The sequence below is a fragment of the Rhamphochromis sp. 'chilingali' genome (genome assembly GCF_963969265.1).
Source record: "Rhamphochromis sp. 'chilingali' genome assembly, chromosome: 8".
NCBI classification, from domain to species: domain Eukaryota; kingdom Metazoa; phylum Chordata; class Actinopteri; order Cichliformes; family Cichlidae; genus Rhamphochromis; species Rhamphochromis sp. 'chilingali'.
This window is the reverse complement of record NC_137935.1, coordinates 22,586,698-22,612,236: the sequence shown is the minus strand read 5'-3', so window position 1 is coordinate 22,612,236 and position 25,539 is coordinate 22,586,698. Positions and strand designations below refer to the sequence as shown.

Below are 25,539 nucleotides of genomic sequence, written 5' to 3'. Positions count from 1 at the left end.
ACGTCTTGCGAGTATGTGTATATCATTTTGTATATCACTGATTACGTTATGACTTTTAGACATTGTACATCATATTTCTTACACTCTGCAGGCATCCTGACTCCCAGCGATGAGTTCCAGTACTGGGCAGATCTCTCAGAGTCTGCAGAGAAGAGTAGTTTGAGAGAAAGATCTCAACATTTCACTGAGCACTTCAAACCAATACAAAAGGTATGAATGCATGTATCAAGACTTACTCATTTAAAAAATGAATACAAATAAAAATGAATACATTTATATGATGCTAAATATAGTTTTTGTACAAAGGGGGGAAGGTAATTAAACTATGAGATGAGAACTGTATTCTGTTACTGTACTAAGCAATAATTCTATAAATAAGCTGGTAAAGCAATGTTATTTACAATATGACAAATTTAGACATTTAAAATCTTTAAAGCTTAGCACTGTATAAGTGCTGTTTTCAACAGTAATTTGTTACTATTACATAGCTGTTAACACACCGGGAGGAAACTAAAAATGATCACTGATCTCTTTGTGTTGCCACCAGGAATACGATGGTCTCGATAGCCTGTCTATGTCTGATGTTATGGATCTGGTGGAACAGAGCAGGGACGCTCTGGATGACATTTGGAGGCAGACTGATTACGACCCTTACCCAGAGACACGCATGGTCCGCCTCATGGATGTCATCGGTAGGACTCTCAGACACACACAAACCAAAAAGGGGAAATGAGAGAAAATATTTGCCAATGACAGTACTTACTTACTCCTTATATTACAAAGTAATAATTGGCCATATTTTGGGAACTGAAACAAATGTCCTTTTTTGTACTTGCTACGCACTGCAATTACGTACTTTATGCTAAAAATAAAATGCTTACATGCTTTAGATTGCAGTGACGTACTATCGAGGTCTCTGGGTTTTGGATAATATGTTGCCAAATATACCTGTTATGTGCCTGTGAAATCTTTTTTAAATTGTTGGTTTTTTTTTAATATGCATATGCATGTAGCAACTGTATTCTTAATCTTCTTTTTGCATTTCTTTATATCTACCTGTACAAGGCGGGGCCCTGGGGAGATTTGTCCAGAGGAAGCTGAGTGGTCTTAAAATCTTTGAGGAACCATTTGTATTAGTGAGAGAGAACCTGAGAACGGGTTTTGCCATCTGTGAACAGTGGGTTGTAGCCTGTGAGCATTTAACTGGACAGGTATGGGAAGCTTCAGAAAATGAGAAAAAATAACAGTGCATTTGGAAAATATTCACAGGGCTTCACTTGTTCTACATTTTGTCACGTTACACATTTTTAATAAATCAGCTAAAATTTCACAGAAACCTTTTTCACTTTGTCATTATGGGGTGTTGTCTGTGAAATCTTCTGGTGAAAACTGAACTTAATCAAGTTTAAAATAATGATGTAACGTGACAAAAAATGGAACAAGTGAAGCGCTGTGAATACTCTCCAAATGTACTGTATGGTGTAAGAAATATATTTTCTTCAAGCTGGAAATAGTGTGTAAAATTTGACAGATACTGTTTCTTCATTTTGTGAATTAAAAGCCAGATGAAGATGATTTGTGTTCAGTCCCGGAAACCTGTTAAATTATTTTTGTTATTTTTTCCTCAGGTGTGGAAGAGACATGCCCCCCACCCCTGGAAGGGAAACAAACACTCCCCGGAAACCCTGCAGTGCCTCGCAAACAGATTGAATGAAGTAAACTGTGGCTCTGTTCCAGAACACTTCTTGTTTACTTTAACGAGAACAGGCAGAATTTTTGTTTTGTTTTGCTTGTTCTTGCACAACCTCTTTGTTGTTTGCTTTGAATACAGCGATTAAATGAAACTTACAGACACACTTTTAATAATCAGTTTCCTTCTTGCTACTTTTTTAGACGTCACATTTAGGTGGAATTTTCCCTCGCATGTTTTCTACTGAAGAACAGAACACAAAAAAGTGTAATATAAGACCAGTAAAAGAGATTGGCCCTTAAAATAAATAGATAAATAGAAAAAAATTGTTTTGGAGCTCTTGTTAAAATACATTCAGGCCTAAGTTTTGTCATTTCATAAGTTGTCAGTCTCTTATAAAGAAGACCTGTTATTAAATAGAGTATTTGATTATTTTTGTTTTTAATTTCAGAAAGGTTTTATTAATTGAAACACATGTAGCCACTATTTCCTCTTCTTTTTTTCTGACAACTATATTTTATCTGCCCTGTTTTCCATGGATGGAACATGGATGTTTGTTACTCTACACTAAGAAGTCACAAGTCATATTGTTGACTCTTGTGAGAATGGATATTGGACACTGATGTGCACACTGTACACTTTTCTGTTTATGTTTTCCAGGTTGTGACTCTACGTGTGGTTCATGAGAAGCTGCTGTGTTTGCTACCAGGAGCGAAGCAACAGGCTCTGACTGTAGAGCGTGTTTTCGAACCATTCTCTGGGCTCAACCCTCTGCATTACAACCCTTATACAGAGGTTCGATATAAAGAACTTCACGTGTCTGTGTATCTTGTTTCTGTCATCTATATGCAACTGTTGTGGATTGTGGTAGACCGAGTGGTAGCAGTTCAAGTGAATCATTGGTATTTATCACTTCTGAAGAATCACAGTTTAAACCACATTTACCACTGAATAGGCTCTGTGTGGCAGAGACGTGCTACCAGATGGCTGGGAAAGTACAGCTGAACTGGTGATAGAAACCAAATTCCAGGAAGATATTTAGTGTGTTCAGAACCAAAGAAGGAAGATAAAGACACTAGGTGGTGGAATGAGGAAGCACAGGAAAGTATTCAAAGAAAGAGGTTGTCCAACAAAAGTCAAGTCAAGTGGCTTTATTGTCATTCCAGCCATGTGCAGTGGTACAATACACAGTGAAACGAGACAACGTTCCTCCAAGACCCTGGTGCTACATATGACATATAACAGACAATCAACAGAGGATTACATAAAGTGCAATGTGCATAAATTGAAAAAACAAAACAAAAAAACAAACAAAGACAGTCCAACACCCAACAGAACAGGATGATACAGACACAAAACAGTGCAGACACAACAGTGCAATAGAAATGTGCAAAAGATTAAGTATTGTGCAAAAAGTCACTTGGTTCATGAAGGTGTGCGTGTGTGTATGAGATTCTGCAGATAAGTGATTGGTAGTGATGTGTATGAAGGTATGTGTGTATGTGTCAGTCCAGTCACTGAGTGTTCAGGAGTCTGACGACCTGGGGGAAGAAACGGTTTCGCAGTCTGGCAGTGAGGGCCTGAATGCTACGGTACCTGTTGCCAAAAGGCAGCAGGGTGAAAAGTGTATGTGACGGGTGTGTGGGGTCCTCCACAATGCCGGTGGCGTTGCAGATGCAGCGGTTACGATAAGTGTCTGTGATGGAGGGAAGAGAGGCTCCAATGATCTTTTCAGCTGTTCTCACTATCCGTTGTAGGGTAGTGCGATCCAATTTTGTGCAGTTATCATACTAGACAGTGATGCAGCTGCTCAGGACGCTCTCAATAGTCCCTCTGTAGAAGGTGGTGAGAATGGATGGTGGGAGATGGGCTTTTCTCAGCTTCCACAGGAAGTAGAGATCCTAGAAAAATTGGGATTGTCAAGAAGAAGAAGAATAGTAGACAGGTAAATGAAAAAGCTTATAGTGAATTGTATGTAAGGCTGGGTGCTAAGGAAGATTAGATTGGCTTGAAAGGATGTGCAGCAGGTTAGGATGGTTAAAGATGGAGCTGTGAATGTATTTAAAAGTGACAGGAGTGTGTTAAGAAGATGAAAAGAGTACTTTGAGAAGCTGATCAATGAAGGAAATTACAGTGACAGGAATAGATAGAGAAGGAATGATCATCATCAGTGATCATGAAGTGCAAAGGATTAATAATAGCAATCAGTGCTTACTCTGATTTTTTTGTGCTTTTATAGCCTCTTTGGAGAGCAGCAGTGGCTCAGTTTGAGCGTCTAATGGCTCCATCAGAGCAGGAGGTTGCTGGCAGACTGAAGAGCTATATAGCTGATGTACAGGACAACCCACAACAGGTAGTGAAACATCACACTTCAGCTCAGATTGTGAAATATTGTGTGGGTGTGTGCTGATGAGTTAACTTACTGGATTTGCCTGAGTGTGTATTTATTTCCCAGCTATTACAGGTATTTCTGAAACATAAGGAGCTTATAAGACGTCCCACCATCCGCAAAGAACTGCAGTCAGAGAGAGAGACCCTACTGGCGAGATTACTAGACGACAACAAGGGTACATAGTACACACACACACATACATACATACATACATACATACATACATACATATTTTTCTCAGTTTTTGACTTTACAGTGATTTGTCTAAACACTGGAGGATAATACAAACACCTTGAATAAATCCTGTTTATGCATGCTGTATATTTATGTGACAGTGAATGCTGAATTAATGTTGTTTTAACAATGTTATTGTCCATAACAGCTGATTTTATTGTGTAAGGCTGGGAGAAAGAAATTTAGAAATGATTTTGTTTGAATAGAGCAATAAAATTCTATAGATGTTAGAGTGAATGTCCTGAGAGCAGTATGGTGAGTGTCTAGGAATGCTGGTATTAGTTCAGTGTTATATGTTAAATAATATGTCTAATATGTCTTCTCTCTTTTGGGAAACTAGGTGGTAATAAATTGTCACTTCTGATTTCTGACCCCCCCTCTTCTCTTTTGGTTTTCTCAGGTCTGAAAACTGACTTTGAGACACGCTGCCATGGAAGTCCTGGTGACAAGTCTGGCCCCCTTATTGGCCGAAACCTCCCTGAGGTGGTCAACAAAATAGTTTGGGTGCGGCAGCTCCTACACAAGGTGACTGGTTCATTTACAGCTGCCAGAATGGCGATGTAGAGTATGGCACCAACATGTGAGCACACCTCTCCTAACCCTACCTTACTGGCCAAATAGCACCAAACCCAGGCTTCTCCACAGCAACCCAGACTGTCAGCGGCAGCTCATAGATTTACCTGACATTAAAAAAAACTCTGTCAACTTTATTGTTATGACACGACATTAATGTCAAAAATTATTGCTACTGGAACTTTTATGGCCCTACACTGTAAATGCCAACAAAATGTAAGATTTACATGAGGTACTGTGTTTAAGCTGGTGATGTACCACTTACTTTTGCTTTAATGATGAACAATTTCTTGTTCATTTACTTTTCTGCATTCATAGTTCAATCAAAATTTTCAACCTCGCTGGATGAAATGCTGCCTCCACTGTTTTTTTACAGATTACTGTAGACACTTACTGCTATATCTACCTCCTGGCCTCCTCCTTACATACTGATGACAATGAAAAGCAATGTGAAGCAGCATTTTCAAATTTGGATTAATTGCTCCATAAGACCTGCCACTGATTTTCAGTCTAATTTTGTGTAATGAGGCATATTTCGGCTGTTTCTTCCTGTTCCCCTTTTGACAGCCACCCTTTCACTGAAACCGTTTCTGATGAGCCTTCAGAAGTCATTTGGGTCATTTGATAGTCCAGATGCATATCTCAGTTCCTGTGTCAGCTCTTTGCTGGATTTTTTCGTATTTGTTAAAGACAAGGCTTTCAGATACTGTTGATGTGCTGTAGATAATTTTAGGCCTCAACTTCTTGAATTTCCTAAAATATTCAAGTCCTCAAATTGCCCAGTTTCCTCAAAATGCCCAAAGATAGCAAATAAAGTTTTCTCCCATATGTAGACACAATGCTGGCTTATATATTTAGTTAGGTGCCTTTTTTATGCTGGAATAAGTCATAGGTCAGTGTTAGGAGCTTAAAAACGTAAAAAAAACTTTGAAAATGGTCAGGTACAAGGAGTGGACTGAAAATGAGTGAAAAAGCAGCTAATCTTTAAAGAAAAACTTTGGAAAAACTTCAGAAAGTCTGAAGAACAATTGCTCAAGACCACTTTAAAACATTTTGAGACAGTCTCATTCTTGAAAGCAAGATATAAATAAATGTAGAGTGCTCAAGACTTTTGTACAGTGCTATAAAACAACTGTTACATTTGCAGTTTTTTTTTGTTTCTAATATGTCAAATACAAAATAATTTCTGTGACAGTCAAAAGAAAATGTATTTTATTTTCATGTCTTTCATTCTTACAATAGGTGGAAGACTCTGTCCGCCTAGCTGAGGCTCTGCTTTCAGATCTCTCTGGGTTCAAAGGGTTCCTGCATTTCTGTGATGACCTGCTGGAGATTCTGAGGGCCTATGAACAAGAGCAGTTTGAGGACTGGTCAAGAGATATACTTTCTGAGCTGACTGACCCAAAGTCAGGGATCAGGTCTGTAATATTTTGACCTTAGGTTACAAAATCCTAGAAATGAAAGTGTAAAGAAGAACTTCAGTTGAAGCATCACAGAAGAGTATGTTGGTCATTAATATACAAGTTTGAAAGAGGCATGCAATTCTACAATGTTATTAAATCCTTTTGCAATTGTATGCTGTTTTTTTGTATTTTTTATTTAATCATTTAAAATACCCAGAGTGGAACGAATATTGGCTTGAATGGATGTTACATTTTGCACTTCTCTATTCTCACACCCTGTATAGTCTTCAGGCCAGTAACCGTGTGATGGAGCTGGACCATGATGATGGCAGACTCAAGATTCAGTACTCAGACAGACTAGTCAGTCTGCTCAGGGAGGTCAGGCAGCTCTCTGCCCTGGGCTTTTCCATCCCAGCCAAGATACAACTGGCTGCTAATACTGCAGATAAATTCTACAGACAAGCCATTGTCCTAAAACAGGTGAGAGCGGAAGCTAAGACATGCAATATTTTTTCTTTCCTAATTTATTTATATACATTCAGTTGCCACTTCAGTTGTTACGTGCAGGAAGTCCTGAGTTACATCCTGGGTTTGCCCATTGCCCAAAAAAGGTGCTCTGTTGGATTGAGATCTGGTAATCGTGGAGGCCATTTGAGTACAGTTTATAAAGTGCCTAATCACAACAGCAGTTGCCTCAAGGCACTTTATGTTGTAAGGTAAAAAACCCCCACAACAATCAGGTCAGGTGACCCCAAATGAGCAAGCACTTTGGTGACAGTGGGAAGGAAGAATTCCCTTTTAATAGGAAAAAACCTCCGGCAGAACCGGCTATGGCATTTAAATGATGATCAGTATTTAATATGGAGCCTAAGTGTGGCAAGAACATATCCTTCAGACCATCACACCACTACACCAGCACCACCGGCCTGAACCACTGATATAAAGCAGGATAGAGCCATGTTTTCATGTTGTTTACACCAAATACTGACTCTGTCATCTGGATGTTGCAGCAGAAATTGAGATTCATCAGACCAGGGAATGCTTTTTCTAATCTTCTATTGTCCAGTCTTGTTGAACCCATGAGAATTTTAGTTTCAATTTCCTGCTACTACCTGACAGGAATGGCATGCAGAATGCTCTTCTGTTAGTAAAGCCCAATATAGCAATAAGGTTTGGTGTGATTTGTGTTCAGAGATACTCTTCTGCATACCTTGGTGGTAACAAATAGTTATTTGAGTTCCTGTTGCCTTCCTGAATTAGTCTGACAAGGTCTTTTTAGTTTGCTTGCTGGTGTTTTCTCTCTTTTAGACCAGTCTCTGTAAACCCTAGAGATGGTTGTGAAGGAAAATCCCAGCAGATCAGCAGTTTCTGAAACGCTCAGATTCAGACTTAGACTAAATTCATTGAGTTGGTGCCATGTGATTGGCTGATTAGATATTTTTGTTAAAGAGCAGTTGAACATGTATTCCTAACATAGTAGCCAGGGTATATCTGTGTATATCTTTATGAATATCTATTGCTTTTTTTATGCTCGTACTGTTACATATTACCGTTTTCATAGGTTGCTCATTTCTACAACACCATTGACCAGCAGATGATTCCCTCTCAGAGACCTATGATGTTAAATCTTGCCCTGGCCTTTGAGCATGTCATTAAGGTACAGCACACATTTGAAAGTATTGTTTTATAATACTAATTGTATTTATTCTCTTTTCTATGTGTAATGTTATAAGAGTCAAAGTTGATGAGTTGCCAGTACCTTATATATATATATATATATATATACATATATATATATATATATATATATATATGGTGAACTTTGTTCACCTTGAAAATTTGCCTGCCATCAATTTTGTGTCTTGACGTGGAGATAATCGGTCTGCTTGTCTTTGTAAGAATCCTCGTTCTCAGTCAAAGAAAACAGGAAGTAAGCTGCAGATCACCTGGGACAACCCCAAAGAGTTAGAAGTCTACATTGGCAAGCTGCAGGCTGCTGCTGAAAAACTCTCCACCGAAAACAGGAAGTTACGAAAATGGCACACTGACTTCATTGAGAAGGTGCTAGCAGAGACACAGTATTTAAATTTTTGGCCTTTAGTACAGTTCTTTGCAACAACACTTCCCCACTCAAATTGGAATAAGCAGCAAAAGTCTTACTATTCTCTTTGTTCTTCTCCGTATCTGTGGGTACATTTTTTAGGTCGTGACACTGATGAATGTTGACCTACTGAGACATCAGCAGCGATGGAAGGATGGTCTTCAGGAGCTTCGTGCTGGTTTTGCCACTCTGGAGGCTCAGGTATTGACTGGAGATGTCTTGGATGGAATGTGTCGCAGATGTTTTGCCTAATAGGATTTTTATTTTGTGCATAAAATATTTTTTTACAAATAGTTGCGTTGATTTGGCTATAATAGTAAATAAAAAAAATTAAAATACGGAAGTAAATATGTCTCCATGTTTTCAGCATGAAAACATTCTTATTTCAGGATAAATCATTCTGGATAAATAGTTAAAATCTTTTTTGTATAGGAAATAAAAAGTGTGTGTGTGTGCGTTTGTGTCTGTAGGGCTTCAGGTCTGATGACATGCGGGCATGGCGTCAGCACTGGAACCATCAGCTGTACAAAGCTCTTGAACACCAGTATCAGACTGGGCTGGAAGCACTGAACAAGAACTTGCCAGAAATACACATTGATCTCACTTTCAAGTCAGTGCCCAAAATTTCACTTGTCCAGGTTTTGCTTTCTCTCTCTGCCCTCTAACTCTTGTCATCTTTTTTCCCTTCTCTGCATTTTCTCTGCATCTGCATTTTCAACTTCTCTTGTCAATAACAGCAACTACTGACTTTTCCCCACACCTCTCACTTCTCACCCTTGGTCATATCAACAGTTTTCTCTACCTCTCTATCACTTCCTCTTTCTTCTAAAAGGGTATCATCGATTAATGTGGATTTAAGAGTAAACCATGGAATCGTTTTAATCCTGTTCTTGTTAACAGGCAGGGCCGCTTACAGTTCTCGCCACCATTTGAGGAGGTGCGTGCACGCTATTTTAGAGAAATGAAGCGTTTCATCTCGATCCCAAACCAGTTCCGAGGGGTCAGCACCCAGGGGGAGGAGCTCATCTTCAACATCATGATTGACAGGAATGCGTCTGGGTTCCTCACAATTTTCAGCAAGGCTGAGGACCTCTTTAGTCGCCTGGAAGCTATACAACACAAGTTCAAGGTGTTTTGACTTTTATAATTACTCTGAGAGTGATTTGTTATTAACTTTCCTTTAAGAGAGCCTCTGTATAGTGTTTTATGTACAAAAAAGAAAATTTGCATGTTGTGTAACTCTTTGACACCTGGACCGGATTTGAGGCTGGTCAAATTCGGACTCGAGATTTAATAACTTCCGATCAGTTATTTGGCTCAGCACTTAAATCTTTAGTATTATCATCATCATGGTTCTGACTTGATTTTAGTTTCTTTCAGCAGCGTACCATTTTATATATGTACGTATATTTAAAATAATGAAACACTTGTCACAAGTTTCTCACTGAAGCACTGCACTGAGGAATAACTGTATTGCTGTCTTTGAAAGAATGAAACCTGGATCAGTCATGGTTCTCTTTTTTTTTTTTTTTTGTACTGAAGCGCTGTTGTTTCACTGCTGTGTTCCCCTGCATACTACCATGACAGAACAGTTTATTGTCTTTTCCCTTTAGTCTGCGATCATGCATGTATAAATTGCAGGGGGAAGCCCTCCGCCCGCACCAGACTTCTCTTTTATCTCATCTTCTCTTTACTTCTCTTTTTATTTAGTCATCTATGTCTTGATGGATGATATCGTTACTGTCACCTTTAACATAGACACCTTTAAAAATAGGAAATATGCACTGCACCCCGCCTCACTGTGATCCTGTGTGCGTGTGTGTGTGTGCGTGAGTGCAGGAGTGGGTGGTGTTGGGACAGACTGATTTAGAGAAGTTGATCGAGAAGCATTTGAGTTCTGTGCAGGACTGGGAAAGAAATTTCAAAGCCCTGAAAGCCAAGGGAAAAGAGTCAGAACGTTTACCCAGGTACACATCACGTATTAACTAATGTAATTAAACCTGGTGAAATGAAAATGATATTTATGCTTACACATAAGGACAGTAAACATTGCAAAAAGTGTATAGACTGTATTGTTATATACTGTTTATATAACTAGGTCATTCACAGATTGTTTTGATATCTTAAGTGATTTTGTTTGTTACAAGTTAATTGTTAACCGAGTCCTCTGAAGTGTTTTTCTCTGTAACAGCTTGGGAAGGTTTGTTTAATCATACCAGCAAAGATCACACATCAAATTCATAACTTTTAGAAAATGATGCACTCCAGAAAAGCCCAAGGCATTATGTTCTGTTCTCTACTAAGAATTTGTCTCACTGTCTGAGTCAGTGACCTGCTTTATCCATTTATAGTTTTACTTATTATATTTCTTTATTGGGTACAGTTTGTGCAGTTAAAAGTGAACTTACACCACAAATGTAACACTTAACAACTGCATTTCTGTCACTGGCCTCCGTTCTTTGTCAGTCAGGAGAAAGTGGACTGTATCACCGTCAACTGTGAGCCTGTAAAAGCCGCCATAGATGACCTGATTCAGAGGCTGTTTGACATGCTGCTCCTCTCACTTAGGAAATCTATACAAGGTAAACACAGACACCTTGATTTTCCTTGTTTTTTCCAGTATGTAATGTTTGTGGCAGAACGAAAACACTCTAGCCAAGCCCCCACTTTGTTTCTCTCTTTGCATCAATAAATGCTTTTATATAAAAGACATTAAGTGTATCTCACCAATGAAAAAACATTGTTTTATTTCTCTTTCTCAATTTTGTGTCTGTGTTTTGAAAATTTGTTTTCCATTTCTTCAGCTCTAAGATATCCCCTTTGCTCTCACTTTCCCTTTCCTTTTCTGTTTTCCTTTTTTGAAAGTATATTCTCTTCCTTCTTGCTTGCAGGCCACACACAAGCAATAGAAACTTTTGTGACAGAATCAATGGACGCCTTGTCCACTCGACCAGAGAGTATGGAGGAAATTGGTGCGGCTAGTGCCAAATATAACCAGATACTTGCCCGCAAACCTGAAGTAAGACACAAGCACTCCTAAACCCAGCTCGTTAGGGTTTTTTGTAAATTTCTTCCTTCCTTGTTTGTGGGTAATTTTAGAATTCAAGGTTAACTTTCATACACCTAGTAAAACATTTTGCTCCCTGTCAAAGAAATAAAAGCTTTGTCTTCCTTAATGCATTTTACAGTATGTCTCGTCATATTTCTGATTGATTTATAGCATTGGTCCTATAAGTCCACAAGGAACCGTCTAAAATTTAACCATGTCATTTGAAACAAACTGTGCTTCATGTCTATACACAGATTCTACCTCAGTTCCAATTTGCTGAGGAGAAGAACCGCTTGCTACGTGCGGTGGCTGGAGCTGGGCTGGACTCTCTCTCTTCACTCAGGGCCAAGTGGGACAAGCTGGAGCTTGTCATGGAGAGCCACCAGCTAATGGTCAAAGACCAGGTGACATATACTCATACAGACACACTTAGATCAGCTTATTGCTCCAACTGGTTTTTCAGATCCTATTTTCCTCAGAATGACTCCTTCTTTTTCATGCATGGTACTCTCTTAGGTGGAGGTGATGCGAAGTTATGCAGCCAGTCGTATCGATGTTTACAGGGCAGATCTGGAGCGGTTTAAGGCACGCTGGGACCAGCTAAAACCTAAAGATGAGATGCTTGAGACTGGTGATCATGCTGCCCTGCTTGTATGTCTTCAGACAATCAGGGACAAACAGCAAGAGTTTGAGGAGCTAGAGCTTGTGCGCACTAAGCTGCTGTACGTTTATTTTCATTCAGGTTTATTCACTAAGAGATTTAGAATGTTTAAAGTATTTGGGATTTTTATTTCCTTTATCGTGTGCCACATGAAAAACTTGTACAAGATCATTTTCAGTTATGACTCTGGTGTGAAGAGATCGCATTTAGTTCAATTACGGCCAAAAGTCTGACTCTCCTGTGCTCTCCTCAGTGAAGACTGTGCCTATTTCAATCTGGAGACTCCGTCTTTCTCTGTGGCCGAAGAGACAAAAAGAGACATGGAGGAATGCAGCCAAATGTGGGGTCTGTATGAGGAGTGGCACCAAGGGTTCTCAGAGAAGGCCCAGGAAGACTGGATATCATTCAGGTAGAGGGGGGTCATGTTTAGGGCTCATATCTAAACTTTTACGTAGAGTACTGATTATGTTTTTAATCAGTACTATGTGTTTAGTCATGTAATTGTGTGTGTTTTTTCTTTTAATTTACAGGAGTAAAACATATGTATTTGAGGAGTTTTTGTTTACTTGGCAAGAAAGACTAAGAAAACTAGAGCAACCCACTGTGATGTCTGTTAAACTACAAGGGGAAGTCGACAAATACAAGGTATATACTAGTACAGTTCAAGTAATAATATGTCGCTGCCTTCTTTTCGTATTCAATTCAAGTCTTCTTATCTGAAATATGTGTGTATGCTTTGGCTGAGTCAGATATCCAGAAAACTTATTCTGGTTCTTGTTGGAGTTTACTCAGAAAATGTCACAGCAATTAGCGGCTACATTTTCATATACAGTTTGTTTAAGTGGAAACATGACTTAAAAATGTACACAGTTCCATCCTTTCTCCTCGTTTCTCCTTTTTGAGGCAGGGTACACCCTGGACAGGTCGCCAGTCTGTTGCAGGACTAACACATAGACACAGACAACCATTCCCACTCACATTCACACCTATGGGCAGTTTAGAGTTTCCATTTAACCTATCCCCACTAACTGCATGTCTTTGGACTGTGGGAGAAAGCCAGAATACCCGGAGAGAACCCACGCAAATGAGGGGTGAACATGCAAACTCCACACAGAAAGCCCCGGCCTGATGGTGGAATTGAAATCAGGGAACAGTAAGTGCTGCCCTGTCGTACCACCATGCCACCCCCGAGCGGGAATCCCAGCAAAGGTGGGATGTTCCCTCGGGGGCTGTGACGTCTCATTTGAATCTACACGGCTGTGAGGGAAATTTTTAATCTGACTTTATAAGTGATCTAATTACAAATCTTGTTTTGTTTTCTTGTTTTTTGTTTTTGTTTCCTTTTCTTTTTGTCTCAATATCTAGAACATGATTCCAGTGCTGAAGTATGTACGTGGGGACCACCTGTCTCAGGACCACTGGTTGGACATGTTCCGTTTACTAGGCCTCCCAAGAGGGATGACTTTAGAGAGACTTACCTTTAGTGATCTTCTTGCTGTGGCAAATACCATCATAGAGAAAGCAATGGAGCTCAAGGTCTGTACAAACATACTTTTGAAATTGTATATAAATGTCTTTTTTAGCGCCCTAATCTTTAGGGAATCAGAACTCAGTAATTTTCAGTAATGGCATGATAAAGATCGTAACTGATATCTATAAAGCTGCTTTGGCCTGCATTTGTATATTTGGATTGGCCCGAGTTTCGCCTTAATCATGTGTCGTGCAACATGTAGTATACATGGGGTAACGAGAAGCGATTAACACCTCACGACCAGCTCCCGATCAAGAAAATCGCAAGAAAATCAAACCTGTTTGAAATCCTGAGGGTATTAAAGCAACCTCTCACACGGTGCACGCACAAACACAGAAATGGAAGTGAAAAAGTCAGTACATCATGACTCGAAGCTGAGAAATGTTAGTCTTCCAGGTTTTTTAGAAAAAGTTGGCATGTTGGCAGATTTCAGTGATGTGTTGGAAATGTAATGAGGCAAACGGGCGGTCCAGACGCAAAACCCAATATGACTGATGCAGAGGCGTGTGTTTTTTGTGTGTGCATGTGGTGCACATTGATATAGGATCTGAACAGTCGTGCTCAGGCGGAGGTGACGATCAGAGAAGCTCTGAGGGAGCTGGATTTGTGGGGAGCTGCAGCTACCTTCACCCTCACTGAGTACACAGACAGCAGTGGGCGCACTCTCACCCTCATCAAGGACTGGAAGGATATTGTCAACCAGGTAGATGTGGAGCACACATAAAAAAAAGACATCAAGTCAGCTGTTGTGTACAAATATAAAATGCAGATTTGGTTCACAATGCCACACTGAATCTCTGAAGTTTGACTAGGAAAGTAAATTGAGTTTTTTTTTAATTGGTTAGAGTTGACCATAAATCATTTTATGAAAAATAGTCACATCTCCTGGATGGACCTTGCACCCCTCCCTGGTTGTCTGGTTCTCTTTTATGGCCCTCAAAAATCATGTTGTATATGGTGACCCAGAATTGAAAGCAGGTTGTCTGCTATTCAGAAGGTCCATGTTTCGATCCTCAGTTCCTGCAACGCTAAATTTAAGTGCCTTTAGGCAAGATCCTGAATCATCAGTACCATTTGATGCCTCCATCTAGGTTTGCAGGTGTTACATTAAAAATGCGAGTGTAAAAAGGTACTGTATAAATTGCAGTTCATTTATTGTGAACTAAACTAGGAGAAGGTTGAACACAGAGATCTAATGTAGTTAGATCAGGTGCAGTTAGCCTATAAGAAATTGCTGGGCAGCACAGTGCTTGAGATAGTTCAGAGAAATAAGCTAGAAATTAGCTACTTACTTATAGTAAAAAGAATACAAATCGAGATTAAAACCCCTGAAATGTATCCACTTGTTGAAATTCACTAAAGAAGCACTTGTTTGCTAAGATGGAAATGATGGCCAAATAGGAAACTTTAGACATTTTGAACATTCAAGTGGCTAATGAGATTTTTCTGTTTAATGACTCCAGAGGGACAAACAGGCAAATCTTGGCACTTGCATCCCTTTTTGAGAAACAGCTTCAGTTATCTGCTGCGCTCATTCATCCTCATCTTGCTTTACATTTGTCCTGCTGTAGTTAATCTTTTGCCTGTCTAGATTGGATTGTTTTAGATGTTCTATATTGTTGACTATTGAATCTGCGATGGCCTCTAGATATAATTGAGCTTCATTATATCCTTGGATAGGGTGGCACAAGATTGCTGCTTCTTTCCTCTAGTTTAATTTATCAGAGGAAATTGAATAAGAAAAAGAGCCACAAAGGGATTTGCTGCAATTATACACTTTTTTTGTACTAAAGTATTGCTTTTAGTGATTTAGGCTAACGTGGTTTAAGATACTTCTTGAACACAAATGTATCTGAACATGAGCCCTGAATATACCACATATGGACAAAAGTACAAGACTGCCTACACATACAGTACAGGAGCTTCTCAGCTATGGAAACCTCATCTCAGCAAACTCAGTTTTTGTGCTGATCTTAATGCCAGAGGCGGTCTGGTCGACTTACTGAGTCAACAGAGTGAGGGCGACTTTTACGAACTATGCACCTCAGCACTTGGCACTCTGACACTTTGTGGCTGAGTTTCAGTGGTTTCTGGAAACTTCCACTTTGTAGTAATGCCACTTATTGTGAAATATTTACAAGGGTAGAAATTTCACAAGCTGACTTGTTGCATCAGTGCCACACTTGAATCCAATGAACTCTTTAGAACAGGGGTCTCAAACCAAAATGGGCTGTGGGCCACTGCTGGCACTGTCATCTCATTGGAGGTCCACTTTAGTGTTCAAGTAATACAAAAACAAACAAACAAACACAAAAACACCCACAAATATTTCCAGAAATATAGTGTTTTGCTAGTTTTCTTTAAATGTCAAATATTGTATAACAAGACAAATCTGCAAATGTGAACGTAATTTTTTTTCCTCACTCTTAACTGAGGCCTTTCAACTGCTACTACTTTGAACTATCAAATAAACAAATTGTTACTGTCTTTCTGATCAAACGCGTGGCAGCACTTCTACTCTAATTTTGTTTGTATTTAACAAAATAAAAATGCAGACGTAAGTGTACACATTAGTTTTTGACTTCTAGTGAAAATTGTTTTCTTTACAAATAACTCTCTCACTGAACCAACACAGCCAATCCCTCAACATGTTTGTACTCTCTGCTCATATTGTTTTCATATTAAATCATTTTTTGCTTTTTAAAGAACTTATTTCAACATTGCATTCAGCAACAAACAAATCATGCCTACAAAAAAAGTTCAATATGTAATTGCATTACATTTCTTCACGTCAAGTAGGAGTGACGTGGGCCACAAGTGGCCCCCGGGCCGAAAGTTTGAGACCCCTGCTTTAGAATGACCCATACATAAGGTTTGTAGAGGCTTACCAAGATAGAACCCATTGTGTCTGATTGTGAAACAGTGTTATTGTTTTAAAAAAAATTTTTTTTATATAATTAGTACTTGCTTCTTTAAATGTTGCTGTCCATATTTACATGCAAATGTTGTTTCAGTACATCAGTGAAATGTTATGTCAGGCAGTTCAAATAAAAGAGCATACTTGACTCAATTGTTAGGGAGACATAGTTGACACTAAATGCCTAAATGACATCTTATGTATTAGGTATTACGTTTTCACCATTTCTCTGTCTATCTAGGTGGGAGATAATCGCTGTCTGCTGCAGTCGCTAAAAGATTCCCCTTATTACCGCAGCTTCCAGGACAAGGTCAGGTCAAGGTCTTTAAATCTATGAATAAACTTTAAGTGCTTAATTTTTTTTATGTATGGAAAAAGTACTTTTCACATACCTTTCTCAGCTTGTATTGGTACATGCAGTTTTTAAAAAACAAATTTGGTTCATTTATATATTAACATTTAATCCCTAATGAAGAAACTGTGACAAAGGTTTGAGTATTTACTCCACGTATATCCAGGTCAGTCTGTGGGAAGTTCGTCTGTCCGACTTGGATGAGTATCTGCTCAGTCTGAATGCCATCCAGAGGCGCTGGGTTTATTTGGAGCCCATTTTTGGACGAGGAGCATTGCCCCGAGAGGAAGCTCGCTTCAAACGAGTTGATGAAGACTTCAGGTACAGTGTGTGCAGCTCTGTGTAATAACACAAATGAAGCGTTTGCCCATTTAGGCACAATGGTGGCTAACACTGATACTTCACAGCAAGAACGTTCCTGATTTGGACCTTTCCTTCTGGTGTTTGAATGTGCGCACTCACTACGAGTGCATGAGTTTTCTTTGGGTAGTCTAGCTTCCTCTGACAGTTGAAAGACCTCCATGTTTGCAATGTATAGAATAAAACACTATTTGACTGTGTGGTTAAATGTGGCTTGTAGTCTGACGCACTTTGAGTGTTCAGTAAGATTAGAAAACCACTATATACTACATGTGATAATATACCATAAACTACATGTGGCTTCTCTTTTGCTGACAAATAGAAACTGGCATAACTGAACATCTTCTCGCTCCGTGTCTTAGGTCTATAATGTCAGACATCCAGAGAGACAACAGAGTTGTTTCTCTGAGTTCGAGGGCTGGCATCAGAAACTCCCTCGTCACCATACTGGACCAACTACAGCGCTGCCAAAAGTCACTCAATGAGTTCCTGGAGGTGAATACGCACGTGTGAGAAGACATTTGCTTTCTTTCACATGGGTTTCAAATATCACCACTACCTAAATGTGGTTTTGTGTCTGCATCACAGGAGAAACGGTCTGCCTTCCCACGGTTCTATTTCATTGGGGATGATGATCTGTTAGAAATTCTTGGGCAGGCAACCAACCCTAGTGTCATCCAGTCACACCTAAAAAAACTCTTTGCAGGTCAGAGACATGTGTGTTCTTACATTCTGTTGTTGCTGATGATCGTTTGCATTTATCTGCTGTCGCTCTGTCTTCTGCCTGTTTTCCCCCTTTTGTTATATTTGTTCATATTGTTTGAATCATAACGGTTGTATTGGATAGTGAAGGTAGTCTGCATATATATTCCCTTTGCAGGCATCCACAGTGTTGTGTTTGATGAGCAATGCCAGCACATTGTCGCCATGTGTTCTTTGGAGGGAGAAATTGTGCCACTCAGAAATATTGTACACATTTACAGCCTTGTGGAGGTAAAGCTATGAATGTATATAAATGGATAAATAGTATTATCATTGTTGGAGGTCTAAGGAGGTACTTGTAGTATGTTTATCCTTTTTAAAAATGTATTCAAAGCAACACAAATGTGTATTCATTTTAAACGTTTTATATGCTTTTTCTTTGAACCTTCCTTTGTGGTTCTGCATAAACAGTTTTCCTTCGTTTCTAGGTGTGGTTAAGTGAGCTGTCTGTGGAAATGAAGGAGACCCTAAAGCACTTGCTGTATGAATGTGTGTCAGCAGCAAAGAAAGGGGAAGTGGACCCCTCTCGTTATCCATCACAGGTGCACACACTCATTTATACAACTGCTTTTTAAAAATATTCTTTAAAGCTTGTGATGTAAAAGAAAATACGTTTTTTTTCTCCCCAGCATTAAACAATGTTGCATTTTTTCGTGTAGATCCTGTGTCTGGCTGAGCAAATCCAATTTACTGAAGATGTGGAAAGAGCTATAAAAGAACAAAATTTGCATCAGTTGGAGTTGGAGCTTAACAGCAAATTAGAAGTCTATACCACAGTGGACACCAGCTCTGATAACACAGGTAGGGAACACATTTGTGTTTAAGCATCGGGGAAGATAAAGTATGTGTGCCCATTCAGACAGGTGTAACGTTTCCCTGGACGGCATGAAATTCTGCACACGTGATATGGATTTTATTTAACATATACGTTTAGCTTAGTGTGTGCATACAAGGATTAAAAAAACTTACAGTTAAAAGCAATTTATAACCAACATTAATGAATAAACATCAAATCTGTGATTATTACAACCAGCCAGTTTCTTTCTTCTTCTTCTTATTTCCACTCCTCCCTTTAGGGATGGCCATAACAAGTCATCTTACTCTCACTCTATCCGTAGTATCTTCTTCTGTCACACAAACCCTCTGCAGGCCCTCCTTTACTTCATGCCTGAACCTTTTATGTGGACTTCCTCTTTTCTTTTTGCCTGGTAGCTGTCTTCAACGTCCTTTGCCCAACATATCCACTACCTCTCTTTTGCTCATGTCCAAAACAGTCTCAGCCTTGCATCTCTGACTTCATCTCCTATCCCAGCTGACACAGGGCGAGAGGTTGGGTACATGCTGGACAGGTTGCCAGTCTGTCACAGGGCTAACACATAGAGACCGACAACCATTCACACTGTCATTCACATCTGAAGCATATTAAAGCCAATCACCAACTAACCTAACCCTACTAACATGCCTGTCTTTGGAGTGCTTGAGGAAGCCATAGTATCTGGACAGAACCCACACAGACACGAGGAGAACAAGCAAACTCCACACAGAAAGGCCCTGGCCAGATCCAGGACCATCTTACTGTTCGGCTTTGAGGCAACAGTAATCACCATGTCACTGTGTTCACTAGTGTTTCTACAGTTTTTCTTCCTCTAATCCAAGTATTCAGCTAAACGTAGATGCTAGCTTTAACATTATATATAAAGTGATACAATATAACTGATATATAATAGCAGGGCTACTTGAGTGGAGTCCTATGACCCCTAGTGGCCATATTGGCAATTAGAATTGCCAATATTGACTGGTTACGATCTCTGACATAAGGGTAATGCACAGAAAGACAGAAGAAGTTGTGATAAACAGGAACTACACAATGTTTTTTCCCCAAGAGGTCTTAAAATATTCACGTCTTTGCCCCACACTTGATGTGTGATTTTTCTCTCTCTCTCTGTGGTTATTTCTACAGCAAATTTCACAACCCTTATTTTAGTTTTTGACCTTTCTGTGAGAGTCCAGATAAACAATTGCTACTTAATATGTGTACTTAATCTACATCAGATACTGATCCAAATCTCAGGCTTGGTTGAATCTGTTGGGATTATGAGATGAGTGGGAAATTAATTCCAAATGAGTGTATCACTCATAGTCTCCTAGGAAGCTGCAAAGGGGCAGTAGTACGCTTTAAATCTGTAGGCAACATATCTGACAGGCGAATTTAATGACCCGGGGATGAATATATGGCTGCATAAAGCATAACAGCCGACTTTTGCCTCAGAACTCAAATCTGCTTTACTTTTAGATTTAAACAAGTTACTCATTCATGAGATGAAAGCGCCAACAGTACCGACATTTCACAGGACATTGGCGTTCTGGGAAATGGTCAAATTCCAAATCTCTTCTGTCATTTTCTTCATGCTTAACTTCAGCGTGTGGGCTAAATTTGCTTTTAGACTTTTTCACAAAGTTGTAGAATACCTTTTATTTTAGTACAGCACTGGATTATATTATATGGAAATATTATATTCTTACATGCACACCTTTTCCATTTATGCCTGTAGCAGTTATTTCCATGATAATACATTATTAAATTACTGGCTTCTGTGTAAAAAACCAAAATATATGGCAATGTTTCTTAGAGATTTCATTAGATAGGACTGACACGCCTAGGTGGTGATGTACTGTAATATTGCAAGTGCTGTTTCTTTTAGCTGTTAAAGAAAAAAAAGGCGGCTTTGGAGTACGTAATTCACTTCTTGTGTCAGGATGGTGCCGGGGGAAGTTTTCATTTTGTTTTCTACTGAAAATGACAAGCTGTATCAAATTGGGGGCTTTTGATAGCTGAAAAGGTTATTATGACTAAACCAGTGTAAAGGCTGCAAAGGCTCATTTTGGACTATTTTGAGTGGTCGTGTCGCTTATTAGTTTTAACTTAACTAATAATGTCTTACTTTTGCTCGTTTATGATTCATTTTGAGAGGAAATGATGGATGCAGGACACCGTTGTGAAAAGGGGTTAAAAAGGGTAAAATCCCTATGTGATGTGCTTTCTTTTAACACCAGTTTGTCTCAAGTGGTTATAAAGTGCTGGGACTGATTAAAGCAGCAAAAGTAATGGCAAGAAAGACAATCTAATTACCCAGTCTGCCTAAAATGTCCATAAATGGTAAATGGCCTGTATTTGTATAGCGCTTTTCTAGTCCCTAAGGACCCCAAAGTGCTTTACACAACCAGTCATCCACCCATTCACACACACATTCACACACTGGTGATGGCAAGCTACATTGTAGCCACAGCCACCCTGGGGCGCGCTGACAGAGGCGAGGCTGCCGGACACTGGCGCCACCGGGCCCTCTGACCACCACCAGTAGGCAACGGGTGAAGTGTCTTGCCCAAGGACACAGCAACTGAGACTGTCCAAGCCGGGGCTCGAACCGGAAACCTTCCGATTACAAGGTGAACTCCCAACTCTTCAGCCACGATCGCCTCATAAACTCCACAGGAAGTGAGGAGCCATTTGTTGGTGAGGCAAGACAGGATACATTTGGCAGGATACATTTGGCAGGATACATTTGGCATACATTTGCTGAAGTAATTTGTATGCATCTCTAGCTAGGCTGACACTATTGATGCATACATGTCAACAAGACTATAAAAGATGCCTAAAAGGTGGCTTGAAGTGGTAAAAAGGAGTGTAGCCATAATTGATTTTGGGGGGTTGCTAGGCAAAAAAAATACACATATAAACAGACCCAGAAGCACCAGTGCTCTCTCTGGGCCTTTGTTCGGACTGAGGGAAAGCAGAAAATATTCCTGTGGTCTGACAGGTCAAATTTTAAAACTCTTAGAAATCCTCCAGGCTAAACAGAAAGGCCATCACTCACTTGTTGTAAGCACACAGTACAAAAGCCAGCATCCTCGATGGTATCAATGCGCATTAGTGCACAGGGCACGGGCAACTTGCCCATACTGAGAGGCCCTTTTAATACTGAATGACATGTATGTGGTTTCTTTGGCCTTTAAAAGAACATTTACTGCTTTCCAGCAATGTCTTTTTGGGGAGAAGGCCTTGCTTATTTCTGTTATATAAGCTCAAATGCTATTTTTTAATACAAATTACAATCCCCTGAAGTCAAGAACTGACACCTGTTTGGAATGATCACCGCTTTACCAAAAGAAAGAGAGAGAAATCCCATATCAAGCAAGAATGTAAAATTCAGGGTTACAGCTGCTGGTCTAATCAGTTCCATAAAACTTGAACAGTGATGAACTAAAGAGGTAATGCAGCACTGTTTTTAATGTTTAAATGTGTTGCCTGAGTCATACTGAAAAAAATCATATTGTTCATTTCAGAATTTCTCAGTTCTACACTGTGGTTTATTCAAATTCAATACACTATTGTAACAAATATTAACTATTTCCTGGCCTGGTTAAATCCAGCACCCTGCATTTACAGATACAATGCTCTTTTATGTCAGAAATGTGTTATTTGTGTACTTTTACAGGTTCTGACACCCTAAAATTTATGCATGTCTCCTTGTACAGAGTCTAGTGTCCTGCAATTGAAGCTGAAGGCCTTGATCCTGGATATTATCCACAACATCAGTGTGGTGAAGCAACTTAACCAGGCAGGAGTTACCACTACTGACGCCTGGGCCTGGAAGAAGCAGCTTCGGTTCTATATGGGGCCGGACCAATGCTGCCACATACATATGGTGGATGCACAATTCAGCTATACCTATGAATACCAGGTGTGATATAGTGCAAACGTGTTGTATATGCGTTCCTCTTTTCAATTACACAAATGGAACAAACCAAAACATTCAGTGATGTTTCCTGCACTCCAGTTAATCTTTACTTGACATTTTGTTTTTCTAATTAAGAATATTAAACCACAGGAAATTAAATCTGCTTTCTTAGCATTCATTTTACAGCACATTGACTTGCAAGGGAGGAAAGCAGCAGACATTTTCAACAGCAAGTTGTGCCATCTGTATTAGTCTATTTTTACAGATGATAAATGACTGACATCATGTCTAATTTTATAACCATAACAAAAATTATTATATTCATGTGTAACAACCAAAAAAAGGAAACCAAATATCTAAATCTAGCCGAGGGTTTAATATTCAGGTGAAGCCCTATAACATTTTGTTCATTCTGTAGCTACTTTCAGTATGACCCAGGTAAGGTAGTATTAGGAGAACATGCATTTTCTTAATCCCAGTTTATATCAGTAATAATTACACTATAGGCAGGAGTTTGGGGGCTGGATCAGCTTTATCACAAGCTATTGTTAAACAGTTTTTGCAGTGTGGCAGGCTGCAGTATCCCGCTTATGGGAGCTGTTGTGTAGGTGTTAATCAATGTATTTGAACCTATTTTTTTTTACCTTTGGGGGGCACTGTTTATGCAGGGATAAGGAGCACGTGTAATACAGTGCCTTCTTGCATTTCCACTCTACAGTTTTTTACAACCACATCCAGACTCCCGTTTACTTTTCTTTTCTTTGCCCGTCCATCATTCATTTGTCACGTCTATCCTTTTCCATTCATTTCCTTTATTTTTTTGACAAGTTTGTTTCAGTCTCCATCGTGTCCCTTCACCCATATCTCTGATGCTGTCTGGCCACCATCACTTTCCTTTGCTGTCTTTATTCCTAATTTTAATCTTTAATCTTATCTCTTACTGCCTCCCAGGGGAATGTGGCTAAGCTGGTGCACACTCCACTGACTGATAAATGCTACCTGACTCTGACCCAGGCAATGAAGATGGGGCTTGGGGGGAATCCTTATGGGCCAGCCGGCACAGGCAAGACTGAGTCCGTCAAAGCCTTAGGAGGGCTGTTTGGACGTCAAGTGCTGGTGTTCAACTGTGACGAGGTGTATAGATGCTTCTGTGAAAAGCAAAAAATATATACAAAGCGAAAGCTACAACTAAAGACGTGGATACAATATATCCATGAATCACATATGTGCAGTAGTAGACACACACATACACTAACCTTTTGATTAGTCCACACACATGCACAAACAAAGTAGGATTGCAAATTGAGTACAAATGACAACGACTGCTTTTTTTTTGGTCTGTTTTCCAGGGTATCGATGTGAAGTCAATGGGACGGATCTTTGTGGGGTTGGTGAAGTGTGGAGCATGGGGCTGCTTTGACGAGTTTAACCGTTTAGAGGAAGCAGTACTGTCTGCAGTTTCCATGCAGATTCAGGCCATTCAAGACTCTCTCAAACACCATAAGAACACATCCGATCTGCTAGGGAAGGAGGTCAGAAAATAAACAAATGCAGACAAAAACAATAATGCTGAACACCAGGTCATTCTGATTTCTCAAGCCCACCTCAGTAATTGATGACACTTTCTCATGATATACAATTATTTTTTCTATTTTTTTTAACTGTCTTTCAGTCAAATCAGTCCCACAGTAAATTATTTATGTTTTCATATATGGCGTAAAAACTGGATTTGTCATAATTCAAGAAGGAACTGCTTAAACTTTACTAATGCCAGTTTTAAAAAATCATACCGGTAATATTGAGAAGAACATGTTCTTCCTTTCTTCATCCTCTAGGTGGAATTGGACCCTAATTCTGGAGTCTTTATCACATTAAATCCGGCAGGAAAAGGCTATGGAGGCAGACAGAAACTTCCAGACAACCTAAAGCAACTGTTCAGGCCTGTGGCCATGAGCAGGCCAGACAATGAGCTCATTGCTGAAGTCATCCTCTACTCCGAGGGCTTCAAAAATGGAGAAATACTGGGATGCAAACTGGTAGCAATCTTCAACCTGGCAAGGTAGAATTAAGTCATTTTTGGTTTGGATTAGGGTCAAATTGACATGCAATGTGCTTCACCTGTGTAGTTTGATGTCTGTGTTGTGTGTGATTTTTGTGTTTCACGTGTTATTATTAGACGGACTTTCCGTTTTAGCATTAATAGTATGCAGTTGCTTGATTTTTGTGGATAAATTACCCTTTCTGCTTCCCACCACTGACTGTTACAGACAATGCTACCGCCAACTGCGAGTGTGTGATGTGTAAAAATGTGCCTTTATTTCTTTCTCCAGAGAGTTGTTGACTCCTCAGCAACACTATGACTGGGGTTTGCGAGCTCTAAAGACAGTGCTGAAGGCCTGCGGCGGTCTCCTGCAGCAACACAGAAGGAATCGCAACAAAGAAAAGAGTAAGACCCCCTCTGGGTGTTTTTCCTTTTTTTTAATATAGATTATTTCTGTGAGGCATTTTTATTTTTTCTTCTCCAATATTGTGTCAAGAAAGTTTTGAGGGGGTGCCAGTATAGCTCACTGGGTTGAGCAGGCAACTCATATGCCACAAGGTTATTCCAGAGACCACGGTTTGATTTTGTACCGGGCCAATTGCTACATCCCTTCCCCCTGCTCTCCCCAACCTTTCTTGTCCACCTTCAGCCTGTCACATCATTACAATGGCTAAAAAGGCCAAAAATGTATTTTAAAAGAAAGTTAGGAGGAAATGGGTTCATTTTTGACTCAA

At 39.6% G+C, this 25,539-nt stretch overlaps 1 protein-coding gene across 3 annotated transcripts in view; it reads left to right on the top strand.

Annotated features, from left to right (window-relative positions):
* Positions 1–25,539, top strand: part of dync2h1 (dynein cytoplasmic 2 heavy chain 1) — a 141,849-nt gene that overhangs the window by 2,312 nt on the left and 113,998 nt on the right. For all 3 annotated transcript variants that reach the window (XM_080889712.1, XM_080889713.1, XM_080889711.1), the window contains exons 5-40: positions 92–210; positions 548–692; positions 1,066–1,211; positions 1,629–1,715; positions 2,351–2,485; positions 3,930–4,043; positions 4,146–4,257; positions 4,717–4,841; positions 6,132–6,307; positions 6,577–6,772; positions 7,854–7,949; positions 8,192–8,353; positions 8,496–8,594; positions 8,864–9,003; positions 9,294–9,522; positions 10,233–10,360; positions 10,860–10,975; positions 11,285–11,412; positions 11,697–11,846; positions 11,959–12,164; positions 12,357–12,512; positions 12,634–12,748; positions 13,469–13,639; positions 14,179–14,337; positions 16,793–16,866; positions 17,075–17,224; positions 17,626–17,758; positions 17,852–17,969; positions 18,144–18,256; positions 18,454–18,567; positions 18,685–18,826; positions 22,562–22,767; positions 23,716–23,898; positions 24,114–24,296; positions 24,600–24,823; positions 25,095–25,210. In XM_080889712.1, the coding sequence (XP_080745838.1) occupies positions 92–210; positions 548–692; positions 1,066–1,211; positions 1,629–1,715; positions 2,351–2,485; positions 3,930–4,043; positions 4,146–4,257; positions 4,717–4,841; positions 6,132–6,307; positions 6,577–6,772; positions 7,854–7,949; positions 8,192–8,353; positions 8,496–8,594; positions 8,864–9,003; positions 9,294–9,522; positions 10,233–10,360; positions 10,860–10,975; positions 11,285–11,412; positions 11,697–11,846; positions 11,959–12,164; positions 12,357–12,512; positions 12,634–12,748; positions 13,469–13,639; positions 14,179–14,337; positions 16,793–16,866; positions 17,075–17,224; positions 17,626–17,758; positions 17,852–17,969; positions 18,144–18,256; positions 18,454–18,567; positions 18,685–18,826; positions 22,562–22,767; positions 23,716–23,898; positions 24,114–24,296; positions 24,600–24,823; positions 25,095–25,210 (5,166 nt within the window). The remainder of the gene's footprint in view (positions 1–91; positions 211–547; positions 693–1,065; positions 1,212–1,628; positions 1,716–2,350; positions 2,486–3,929; positions 4,044–4,145; positions 4,258–4,716; positions 4,842–6,131; positions 6,308–6,576; positions 6,773–7,853; positions 7,950–8,191; positions 8,354–8,495; positions 8,595–8,863; positions 9,004–9,293; positions 9,523–10,232; positions 10,361–10,859; positions 10,976–11,284; positions 11,413–11,696; positions 11,847–11,958; positions 12,165–12,356; positions 12,513–12,633; positions 12,749–13,468; positions 13,640–14,178; positions 14,338–16,792; positions 16,867–17,074; positions 17,225–17,625; positions 17,759–17,851; positions 17,970–18,143; positions 18,257–18,453; positions 18,568–18,684; positions 18,827–22,561; positions 22,768–23,715; positions 23,899–24,113; positions 24,297–24,599; positions 24,824–25,094; positions 25,211–25,539) is intronic.